Source organism: Lissotriton helveticus, chromosome 4_1, assembly GCF_964261635.1.
Source record: "Lissotriton helveticus chromosome 4_1, aLisHel1.1, whole genome shotgun sequence".
Classification (NCBI taxonomy): Eukaryota; Metazoa; Chordata; class Amphibia; order Caudata; family Salamandridae; genus Lissotriton; species Lissotriton helveticus.
In genome coordinates this window covers 4,104,283-4,116,352 of record NC_136063.1, presented here as the reverse complement: position 1 = coordinate 4,116,352, position 12,070 = coordinate 4,104,283, and the positions used below count along the sequence as shown (strand labels likewise).

The 12,070-nt window shown below is 47.8% G+C and overlaps 1 protein-coding gene and 1 long non-coding RNA gene across 3 annotated transcripts in view; one reads left to right on the top strand and one right to left on the bottom strand.

Annotated features, from left to right (window-relative positions):
• The window catches only part of LOC144828274 (phospholipase A2 inhibitor and Ly6/PLAUR domain-containing protein-like), a 230,831-nt gene that overhangs the window by 100,726 nt on the left and 118,035 nt on the right, over window positions 1–12,070 (bottom strand). For both annotated transcript variants that reach the window (XM_078686353.1, XM_078686355.1), the window contains exon 3: window positions 3,120–3,383. In XM_078686353.1, the coding sequence (XP_078542479.1) occupies window positions 3,120–3,171 (52 nt within the window). In that variant the 5' untranslated portion in view covers window positions 3,172–3,383. The remainder of the gene's footprint in view (window positions 1–3,119; window positions 3,384–12,070) is intronic.
• Window positions 3,393–12,070, top strand: part of LOC144828276 (uncharacterized) — a 102,809-nt gene continuing 94,131 nt past the window's right edge. The window contains exon 1 of the long non-coding RNA XR_013610410.1: window positions 3,393–3,763. This is a non-coding gene — a long non-coding RNA (uncharacterized LOC144828276). The remainder of the gene's footprint in view (window positions 3,764–12,070) is intronic.

Genomic DNA, 12,070 nt, shown 5'->3' with positions numbered 1-12,070 from the left:
CCAGATAAAAACTAAATTTGAATGTGGAGCCTTCTGGAATATCCTCCAACGGTTTTCTGTGTGACCAAGTAATAGGTATCCGCTTTAGCTCCACGATTGTTACCTTTGACTAGCATATCCAAGACTTGACGACTGAGTGTCCCATCCTCATATCAATTTACTTGTGACATCATAGAAAAGGTCTGATTCAAGGGAGACAGTCACAATACACGCCAGCCAAAGTTTTAATTATAAGGGACCGCTTTTAGATTTCTTCACTCGGCCCTAAATGATCCTGTCCCTTTGCACAATTTCGGCACCCATTTGGACTATTACATGTCCTTGAGAAAGCTTCAGGAAGCAATCTACTTCCAGTTTCTTTTGGTCTTGATGTTATTTTTTAATGTGTTTTCCTGAGGAAGGCTGCACCGTTGCCGAAACGCGTTGTCGATACCTCCAAGAACCAGCTCCACATTTCTTTTATTCAATTTCATGTTTATATATATTTTTTGTTTCAGTGTGGCTAAGCATTTGTACATGTGTATTGTTTCCATGTTTTGTTACATCTATTATATTGTAATTAATATTCTGAGGCTGTCCAGCATGGTCATTTTAAGAGTGCAAAGAATAACAAAGATTAAAGACTCACTTTCCATCCCTAATCGAATCTAACAAACAAATGAAAATGAACTCTCTACCAAATTTCAAAACATCTTGAGATCCCCCTCGCTCAAGTAAGCTGAGAAACCCTGTATGTGTTTAAAAGAACTCTCACCCACTTACGCAAGTTAGTGGCATGCTCTGTCAGAGAGTTCCTGCTCCTGGGTGTGCTGTGACACCTGAATGTCAGGACAGCAGGTTTTTCCAGACTTTTGCAGGATCAAAGGATTAAAATTACATCAAGGTTTCCCACCGCTCAAGACAATTTTAATAATGGAAACTTTGGGTAAGATTAAAAACATAGTTGGATATATATGAGGGGGTGATGAACTCCCACATCCTCAGTCTACATGTTTCAGCCATCTAATAAAGCGCCCACAGACTCAGTGTGGCTTTCTTCAGGACTGAGTGGCCCTATCACTAGTGTGTCATTCCCAATCGGTGAACACATTCACGCTAAGACATGCGGTACATACGATTTCTTCTATCACTCTGTGTGATTATCTGAAGTGAATAAAATAAGTGGGACATCATTTGGGTTATTTGGAGGCTGATTGTGATGCTAAATATGGACAAAGCCAGCGTAGCGCTCATATGCCATGCGCTCAGTTCCAAACACGCTGGAACCTATACATTATAATCAGGAACCTTTAGTGAATGTTTGTCAGCCCACAGTACTGGCCTTCATGCAGTAAGCATTGGTTTAATGCATAAACTGGTATAGTTCTTCTTCATTCAAGATTATCAGCAATGACTGACTAATTACACCCACTCCCAGGATAGAACTTCCTGGGATAGATGACTGTGCAAACAGTTGTTTCCAGCTGTGTAATGACACTGCGGGCACAGATGGCCTCTCCAATGGCTATTCACACTAGCCACTTGCTGCCACTCATACATACATATCTCCAGGTCCGGCTGGTGAAGCATGCTTACATCCTTGACATTTTAAATGCTTATAATAAAAGGTCCTTGGTAAAGAGCATGCTGTGGCTACCATATGAGAACTAGGGGCTCAGATGAAGCTAGATCTTACACCAGCTTGATCTTTTGAAACTGTTCTGCTATGTCACTTGACTTGCTTTAGAGAAGCCTGGGAGAAGTTGGATCTCAAAATTATGTTGTGTTCTTCATGGAAAAAAACTAAAAATAAAACATGAAATGTGTTTTCTCATGACCACAGATGAGAGTGTAGATCAGCTCATGTTAGATTGAAAGTCACACTTGAACCGTGTCACTGTCACTGGATTCAAGCAGAATTCTTGGACATTTATTTTCCAATTCCTAAAAATCTGAAATCTGCTCTCATGCAGCTAGTTAAATACTGGTATAGATTTCCAGTTTTTAAGGACTCACGTTCACAGTTCTAAAAAGAAATGAAAGGTATGAAGTGAATATGAAAATATATTATAAAGAATAAAGCTGATTATTCCAAGATGTTGTGTTGAAAGGTAGCATCTCTCTTGTTCTGACCAGTTGCTAATCAATTAAGCTGCCTCCCAATAGTGCAGAGGTGCAATAAGTCAATTCTAGAAGATGTTTCTTCTACAGAGAAGCTGTGGGTGAAGCATGGTTCAAAGAATGCACTGTAGGTGCTTGTGCATTTCCTTCTGAGACACACTGAGGACAAAAGAGAGCGCTGTAGAAAGAGGGTCTGGAGACATTGCTGGTTCAGTTATTTCGCTGTTGCCAGCAAACAACCTTCATCTTAGAGTCAACTTTCGGGCAAAAATATGTTGGTGATCTTCTAATGGTCACCATGACAACAGGTACCCTGAAGATGATGGTGATCATTGTTCCAATGCACCTCTTACATTGTGTATGATCAATATTGGAAACAGAATCCCCATAATATTAATAATATTTAACATCCATTAACACCTTGACTGCTAAGGGGTTTTCCCGCTGGGTGCTGAACTATTCAGATACCCATTGTTCATGACAAGGTCAACTCGTCATAAGAACAGCTCCAGTGTACTGCATGACGAGCTGACCTTGTCATGAGCATCGAAGAGGTTAAAGCAATCCAAAGGTCCTCGGTTTCTATTAGGTCATTAGATTGCGCTTTCATAGGAAGGCTAGCAGGACAGCCCCAAGGTACAGAACTCAAAACTTTAGCATGGGCCAGCCTTTCTGGACCTCACGCAGAACCATAGGTACAGTTCCATACCCCCTAAAGAATACAAGTCATTCCAATTAATTTTACCTATAGCCCTCCTATAGTTTTTGTTTAGGGAGCGGTCCCTGCATTTACAGGCTGTCCAAAACTGAGCTAAAGAACGAAAAATAGAAGGAAAGACAGGAACAAGGAAAAAGGACAATGATATGATAGAAGATAAAGACAGCCGGGGACATTTAAACTTACAGCAGATTTCTGGAGCGAATTAAGCTCGGTCCTGATGATTACTCTCTTAATATCTATGTGCGCCTTAGTGCATACTCACAACAATCAAAACTGTACAAGTTTATGACCATCTTACCTCCAGTTATCAGTGCCTGGAGCATGACCACAGCTGCAAGAAAGGCCTTCATGGTGCTAGCAGAGTAAAGATGAGCGGATGGAGTCTGTGACCTGGATCACTTGCTGGGTCTTCTGCACATCTCATGCGCAGGGCACGCCTTTTACACTCTCAGAGAAGGGGTGGGGCACAGGACTCCTGAGTTATGTTCACAGGATGTGGCTGAACTCTTTGTGTGTGACTAGGAGCACTTCTCTGGTCCTGGCGTCATCCCTTAGAAATAAACTGTAGGAAATGATGTACGGCAGATTTGTTGAGTAAATACCAAATTGAACTGAGGCCATTACTATAAGTGCTGAGCTCAATTCCAATCCAACAAACATATATATATATATATACATATAAATATGCGCAGGAGTCACAATTATAAATAATCTACTTAGGGGTATTTACCAAGTGGTGCAGTATTTTCTATCTCAATCAATCAATCAGTCAATCAAACAACAGGCATTGATAAAGTACAGCAAATCAACTCTACGGGTCTTGAGGCATTGGAGATATTGGCTGCTGCCTGTGAGTTGCTCATTTGCCCATCCAGTTGTTTTCTGAATTTCTGGAGTGGTCCTCAGGTGCAAGGGAAGGATTTTCCATGTCTTGACTACCAGGTGAGATAAAGAGCGTCCTCTGTTATTACTTCAGCAGATCCAGGGGCTGTCTGCGAATAACAGGAAAATAGATATAAGGTATATGTGTGTCTGGTGGAAGGTCTGATGTTTTTGATGTGTGCTGGTCCTTTTTTGTACAGCACTTTGTATGAGTGGGTCAGCATCTTGAACTGGCATCTCTTCTTGATCAGGAGCCTGTGTAAATTCTTGAGGTGGAGTGTGATTTGGGCCATCTGGGGATGAGTCTTGCCACTGAGATTTACATTGCCTGAAGTCTCTTGAGGAGACGTGCAGTGATTCCTACGTTGAGCGTATTTTCATAGTCCAGCACCTGTGTGAATGTCCTTCTGGTGTCGAATGGGAGCCATCTGAAGATCATGCAGAGCATGAGAGGGGTGTGGAAGCAGGCGGATCAGACTGCAGCTTCTTCATAGCTTTCTGTCAGTATGATGCAGAGGAATGCAGGCCTGGTCTGTCAGGGCAGGGGAGGGTTGACTTCCATGGGCCACCATGCATTGCTCCTTGGCGAGGTGTTGTTCCAAATGATGAGGACTGCTGTCTTGTCTGTGTTGAGTTTGAGACAGTTGTTCTTCATCTTGTCAGCAACGTTCTTGGGCACCTGTGGAAGCTGGCTCCGGTGGTGGAGGGGTCTTAGGACAGTAAGGGGATGAGCTGGTTGTGGTCAGTGTAGGAGGTAATGTTGAATCAGAGCAATCTGATGGTATAGGCCAGCGGGGTCATGTAGGTGTGGAAGAGGGTGGGACTGAGAGATGATTCTTGGGGGACTCTGCGGATGACGTTCTTGGGCTCCGATGTGAACGCTGTGAGATGGATCCTCTGGATTTTTCTGATGAGGGATGAGGCGATCGAATATGGTGGAGTCTGGAGATCAGGATGTGATGGGAGATGGTGTCAGAAGTAAGTAACAGGTCCAGGATTATGAGGGCTGCCATTTCACCATGGTCCAGGAGGGCCCTGATGTCATCAGTGGCTGCAATCAGGGCTGTGGTAGCTTTGTTTGCTTAGGGTAATTATTGCACCTCTACCAATTTTCCAAGACAAAATGTCCCAAGAACAAGCAAAGATGAATAATTTGGGCTCATAAATACTGTGTCTACATGTGTGGCTACAATACAAGTACCAACGCCAGGATAAAGACGTATTTACCACACCCAGAAAGTACAGCACCCTGGATATCTTTATATGGTTATTATTTTGTGTGGTAAATACCTCATCCCATTCCATCATACTATCTGTTGTGCTTTCTTCTAGATATGCAGATTCTTCTTTTTGTATATTATCACATTAATAAATTCATACTTTTGAGTAAATGTGCAAATTGGATTTCTACAATCTGTAGCCTGAAGCTCACTAAATCAATTAACATGAAGATGCAGATAACATGCATAACACAGACGTGTATCACAATTATATGGTAGGGTTTCTTTTTTTTCTATTTCATCTTCTTCCCTGTTTTCTGGCTTCTTGCTCACCTTATTAACTTCAGAAACATACTTAGGAGTGCACAGCTAACACATGTTTTACCTCTTTCTAGCATTCAGACCTGGGGTGTTTCAGAGCTGTGAATGAATTCTTTATAGAAGTTACATGTATATTCTCAGTTATGAATAAATTAAAACTCTGTGAAGGTGGTTACCAGACATCTGCCCCCCCCCCCCACACACACATCCATGCTCCGTGTGTCAGCCACCACTAGGCGATACACAATGTGCCCTTTTCTACTGTGAATTGAAGCCCTGATCCAGGGCCTTAGCTCAAGCTGCAGTAGATAAAAGCATGGCGGTCCTATCCTAATCGGGCAGATTGGGACCACCATCATAATAAGAGCCACTATTAGCTGTGACACAAGTGGAATTTCTCTGAATTTCACACCACTTTCACCACGGAATCAATGAGGGATGTCAGTGCATGACATTTGAAGATCCCATCCCCTGTTTTTAGACTGGGGCAATAATAGATTCCAACCAAGATTGGGCTGGCGAAGTTGCTATACGCATTCAGGACACAATGGAAGCCAACATGTCTACATATTGCTAGCATAAATCTATTGGGATCTCATTAGGTCTGAAGATTTCCCAGAGGGGCACTCATGTATAGCTCTGACTACCTCAAAGAAAGACCAGCTTCTGAAGACGTGTAACATGGATGAAAGATTGGATATTCTTTAACTGTACTTTCTTTACATATTCTTCTCATTGGATGGACAATTTTGGGAGCTCTAATATTAACCCGAAAATAATATTGGATAAACCTAGGACCATTACCTTGAATGACAAACATATTCTGAAATATATTATGCCCTGAAGACGTCCATCTCTATGTAGATGAAATGTGATGGCTAGTTTTCATTGGCACATATATATGAGGCACAATAATATTTGCTACGAGCACCCCAGGTGTCTTAGCCTAAACATTATTATTAAAACTAAGGAACCAAATGTTCTGTGAGCTGTCATATTTACACCTTCAATCAGCCCTGGCTCTAAAACACACAGCCAACACCTGCAATGATGAAAAGCAAATCTACTAGGCACTCAGTGCACATGATCTGCCTGTGCAGATAACAGCAATGGGGCAGGGTGGGGGTACTCGAAAGATGACGAAAAGGGAAAATGTAATACATTTTCCATCGTCTTTGTCTGTCGACTACCACCCACTCTTGTCCCTTCAATTCAGTAGGGTTCTTGGTAAAAAGCTGTGATTAGCTGAATGCTGATTTATTTGTCTAAAGTTACATTTGTAGTGCCAATTATTTGGCACACACTGGCACACACTGGGCCTTTTTATTTGGGTTTATTTATTATGTTATGTTAGTCTGAATTTGTAGAGCGCACGTTCACCGCATGGTTTCTTGGCGCTGTGTGCCGCTGGGGAACCCGTCCTGGCTTTCCCTGTGAGATGGTCCCTGTTGGGCATCCCCAAGGTGAAGCCAGGCATCCCCAGCAGCGAGGGGGCCGTTGTGGAGATTAAGCAAGCTATTGCCCAGAGTTGCAGCGTGGGACCCATGGTTAGAGAGGCACCGAGGCGAGATTTATCGAGCCCGCTGACATTGGTTCCATACCCTGCCGCGTCGGGAATTGAACCCTGGTCCCGGGCCGACCTCAGCTTCTGGGTCTGCCGCCTCTAACCGGTGAGTCACACTTCTCCATTTATTAATAACTTTTATTGCTCAAACACCTTAGTATTGTTAATATTGTGCGATGCAATACTTTTTTTCAAATTGCAAAGATTTGCAGCCTCTAGGCCTGGATAGGATGTGAATGAATGAAGTAATTTAGCTTTATTCGGCTCACAAAAAAAGATAAAAGCAGTTTTTCAATAACACATCACAATTATTATAACCTATTTGTAAATAGATCTAATTAAAAAAGTTAAGACGATTTTACCATTTCATATTACAGTTTTTTACAGTAATTGTAAAAAGAGTTAGTATAAAAATTTAGAACAACATACATGTTAAAAAGTAGTTAAAAATTCAAACTTAAAAGCATATTATTTTAAAAAAGGGTGAAAGTTCAAAGATGTTTCCTAAGTCTGATCGTACTCTTCAAGAATAGAGCAATGTTTCTTATATAGCATTTGCTATCTAAATACTGCAATGCAAGATAGGCCGGGCGACCTTCAATCAATCAATCAATCAGGTCATTTGTAGAGCGCACTACTCACCCGTAGGGTCTCAAGGCGCTGGGAGGGGGGGGGTGCCGCTACTGCTCGAACAGCCAGGTCTTGAGCTTCTTCCTGAAGGAGAGGTGGTCTTGGGTCAGGCGCAGATTGGTCGGAAGTGAGTTCCAGGTCTTGGCGGCCAGGTAGGAGAAGGATCTTCCTCCTGTTGTCGCTCTTCGGATGCGGGGGACGGCGGCGAGGGCGTGGTTGGTTGATCTGAGGAGGCGCTTGGGAGTGTAGAAGTTGATCCGGTTGTTGAGGTAGCTCGGGCCTTGGTCGTGTAGGGCTTTGTGCGCGTGGGTGAGGAGCCGGAAGGTGATCCTCTTGTTGACCGGGAGCCAGTGCAGATCTCTCAGGTGTCCGGAGATGTGGCTGCGTCGGGGGATGTCGAGGATGAGTCTCGCCGAGGCGTTCTGGATCCGCTGGAGTCTCTTCTGGAGTTTGGCAGTGGTTCCGGCGTAGAGGGCGTTGCCGTAGTCCAGTCGGCTGGTGACGAGGGCTTGGGTGACCGTCTTCCTCGTCTCGGTGGGGATCCACCGGAAGATCTTACGTAGCATGCGCAGGATGTTGAAGCATGACGAGGAGACGGCGTTGACTTGTCTGGTCATGGAGAGGGAGGAGTCCAGGATGAAGCCCAGGTTGCGTGCGTGGTCCGTCGGTTTGGGTGCGGTGCCCAGGGCGGGGGGCCACCAGGAGTCGTCCCAGGCGGAGGGCGTGGAGCCCAGGATGAGTACCTCCGTCTTGTCTGAGTTCAGTTTCAGGCGGCTGGTCGTCATCCATTCGGCTACGTCTCTCATCCCTTCGTGCAGGTTGGCTCTGGCGGTGGCGGGGTCGTTGGTCAGGGAGAGGATCAGCTGGGTGTCGTCGGCGTAGGAGATGATGTTCAGGTTGTGTTGGCGTGCGATGGCCGCGAGGGGGCTCATGTAGACGTTGAAGAGGGTTGGGCTCAGCGAGGATCCTTGGGGTACGCCGCAGATGACTTTGGTGGCCTCTGACTTGTACGGTGGTAGGCGGACTCTTTGTGTTCTTCCGTCGAGGAAGGAGGTGATCCATTCCAGTGCCTTCTCCTGGATTCCGATGTTGCTGAGGCGCTGTACTAGGGTGCGGTGGCAGACAGTGTCGAAAGCCGCGGAGAGGTCCAGGAGGATGAGGGCCGCTGTTTCTCCGTTGTCCATCAGAGTTCGAAGGTCGTCGGTGGCGGCGATGAGGGCGGTCTCGGTGCTGTGGTTCGCTCGGAAGCCGGACTGTGAGGGGTCGAGGGATCCATTCGTCTCGAGGAAGGCGGCCAGCTGTTTGTTGACGGTCTTCTCGATGACTTTGGCCGGGAACGGGAGGAGCGAGATGGGACGGTAGTTCTTGAGGTCGGTGGGGTCTGCTGTGGGTTTCTTGAGGAGAGCGCTGAGTTCGGCGTGCTTCCAGCTCTCAGGGAAGGTGGCGGAGTCGAAGGAGGTGTTGATGATGTCCCGCAGGTGGGGTGCGAGGACAGCGTCGGCCTTGTTGAAGACGTGGTGAGGGCAGGGGTCAGTTGGAGATCCGGAATGGATGGAGTTCATGGTGCGGATGGTGTCTTCGGTGCTGATCGGGGTCCAGGTGCGGAGGGTGGTGGATGGTGGCGTCGTTGCGGTTGTGGCTTGCGTTGGTTGGTTGTTGAAGCTGTTGTGTATGTCCGTGATCTTGTTGTGGAAGTAGGACGCGAGGGAGTTGCAGAGGTCTTGCGACGGTGTGATGTCGTTGTTTCCGGCGTTGGGGTTGGAGAGCTCTTTCACGATGTTGAAGAGTTCCTTGCAGTTGTGTGCGTTGTTGTCCAGCCGGTCCTTGTATGCATTTTTCTTGGTGGCGCGGATCAGTTGGTGGTGTTTCCGGGTGGCGAGCTTGAGGGTGGTCATGTTGTCCGTCGTTGGTTCCCTTCTCCAGGCTTTCTCGAGGGCTCGACAGTTCTTCTTGGAGCCCTTGAGTTCGTCGGTGAACCATGGTGTTTTTCTGCTGCAGGATCTGCTGGGCGGGGTCCTTAGAGGGGCGAGTTCGTCCGCGCAGTTGCTGATCCACTTCGTGAGGTTGTCGGCGGCCTGGCTGGGGTTCGCTGAGTTGGCGGGAGGGTGCTGGCTCAGGGAGGCGGTGAGCTGGTCGGCTGTGATCTTGTTCCAGCTTCTTCGAGCAACCTGTTGCTGGAGGTGGTGGATCGTCGTTCTTCTGAAGGTGAAGTGGACGCAGCTGTGGTCCGTCCAGTGGAGTCCTGTTGCGTGGCTGAAGGTGACGTCTTTGCTGGATGAGAAGACGGCGTCGAGTGTGTGTCCGGCGAGGTGGGTGGGGGTGGTCACCAGTTGCTTGAGTCCGAGGTTGTCGAGGTTGTCGAGCAGGGTGATGGTGTTGCGGTCGTTGTTGTTCTCCAGGTGGAAGTTGAGGTCCCCCAGGAGGATGTAGTCGGCGGAGGGGAGAGCGTGCGGGCTGACGAAGTCGGCGATGTCCTCGCTGAATCGTGTGCGCGGTCCCGGGGGTCGGTAGATCAGGGTGCCTCTGAGGGTGGTCTTCGGGTTGGTGTGGATCTGGAAGTGCAGGTGTTCAGCGGTGGTGAGGGTGTCGTCGGTGTTGGTCGTGATGCGGATGGTGTCTCTGTGGATGATGGCGATGCCTCCTCCGGTCTGGTTGTCGCGGTCCCTCCGGGTGATCTTGTAGCCCTCTGGGATGGCGATGGCGATGTCAGGGGCTGAGGAGGAGTTCATCCAGGTCTCGGTGATGAAGGCAACGTCGGGGGCGGTGGTGTCGAGCAGGTTCCAGAGTTCTACGGCGTGTCTGTGGACGGAGCGGGTGTTGAGCAGGATGCACTTGAGGTGGGTGCTGCTGGAGTTCGGTTTGTCGGGTGCAGGGAAGGTCCGGATGCAGGAGAACTTGCAGGCGAGGCAGCTGAAGGGTCCGTGGGTGTGCTTCGGGGCGGCTCGGTGACATCCTGGGATGTGGCCGGTGTTGAGTGCGGTGAGGTCGGCGGCGCTGTAGGTTCGTCGGGTCGGCTTCCGTCGGTGGGGGCCAGGGGTCCTGGCGCTGGTCGCGGTCCGGTCGCGGACGGGCGCAGACGGGCTTACCTTTGGCGCGCCTTCGGCGCACAATCGGCGCGCCCGCTGCGCGTGACCGCTGCGCGTTCGCACGGTCGCCATTTAAGGCGAAGTGCGCGGGTGGGCGGGGCAGCTGGGAGGCGGGAGCGGGGAGGGATACAGAAGACAAAAGGGGCGGGGACAAGCGGCGGTGGCGGGAAGGGAGGGCGGGGGGCGGCGCGTTAGGCGGAGAACAAGGAAGGAGAGCTGACACGGAAATAAATGCAAAAACAGGCACAAATTACCGAAAAAAACGGGGAAAAAGAGAGTTACACAGAGAATCACAAAGCAAGCACAAAGAACAGGCAAAACAAGGGAAAAAGACACTCGCAGCGGCGGCAGCCGGCAAACGAGGCAGCGCGAGGCAGAGGGCGGGCAGGGGCACACTCAGCAGCTGGTGGCCGTGCGGCGCGGGGGTGTCCCACAAGTGGGACCTTGCCTCATACCCCATATTTTCAGTATGGGTTTGATCCACCTCTTCCTCAGTTACAGATAAAATGTACAGAACAGGATAACATGAATTGTTGTTTGGGGTGAGACTCCTTTGGAAGGTCAATTTGGTAGGATTTTAGACCAGTCATTTATGGTCGGGAAGCTTACCAAACGAAGGAATTCATCGAGTCTGAGGCGTGTAAAAACAAATCTGTCGAACCCTTGTGTAGTGTAAGATAAATATGATTGGAAATCGGTGTTAGACCGCATCAGTTGATTAATTTAAACCGTGGGCCTTTATGCCTCGCTGGTGAATCTATTTGCCTCCATGTGGGTCATGCATTGTTTTTTAAAAACCTTTCTAGTGATGGAGCCCATCGTGGAAGGGTGGTGGTAGTATTCTGGCTGGCCCAGGTCATTCCCTACGGGTGAGTAGTGCGCTCTATAAATGACCTGATTGATTGATTGATTCATAAATTATTTTATATATTTCAACCACCTGATTTCTAAGGCCTTTTCTGACTTAAGACTATCACTTAACATGTGCCGGTTGAATGTGGTTTTTATCGAGGTCCAGATCCGGTGCCATACTAGGGCAGGTTGCACCTTTATTATGTCTGTAATGTATGGTAGCCCCAACTCAGTGTGGCAAATATAGGTTGATTTACAAAGTGGGATGGCTGGTAGGTACCTGAAAAATACATTCCCTACCCTCTGATTTTCATTACGTTACAATAACCCCTTATCCTGGCCCCATAGGTAGCTGTGCTAATGCACTTGGCTTGATAGATTTAAATCAGCTGTTCTGGGGGCCTCTTTCCTAGCTTTGGTGAGAACTTTTCCAGTGCTGCTGTTCTCATGAAGAGCAGTTTCCTAGGTTTAATGGCGTGATGCGACAAGCCCTTGTGGTCAATAAGGATTCCTAGATAGGGGTACGTTGTAGATGCTTCCACCTTTTACTCTCTCACCACGACGCAGAACCACTTAAACTCTGTAGGACGCTTTCTCTACCGCTAGTTTAAAATCATGAGCACCTCTGGTGTAGACGTCGGCCCGGGACTGAAAGATCGGATCGGACGATAGTCGCGAAGCAGGACGAAACAAG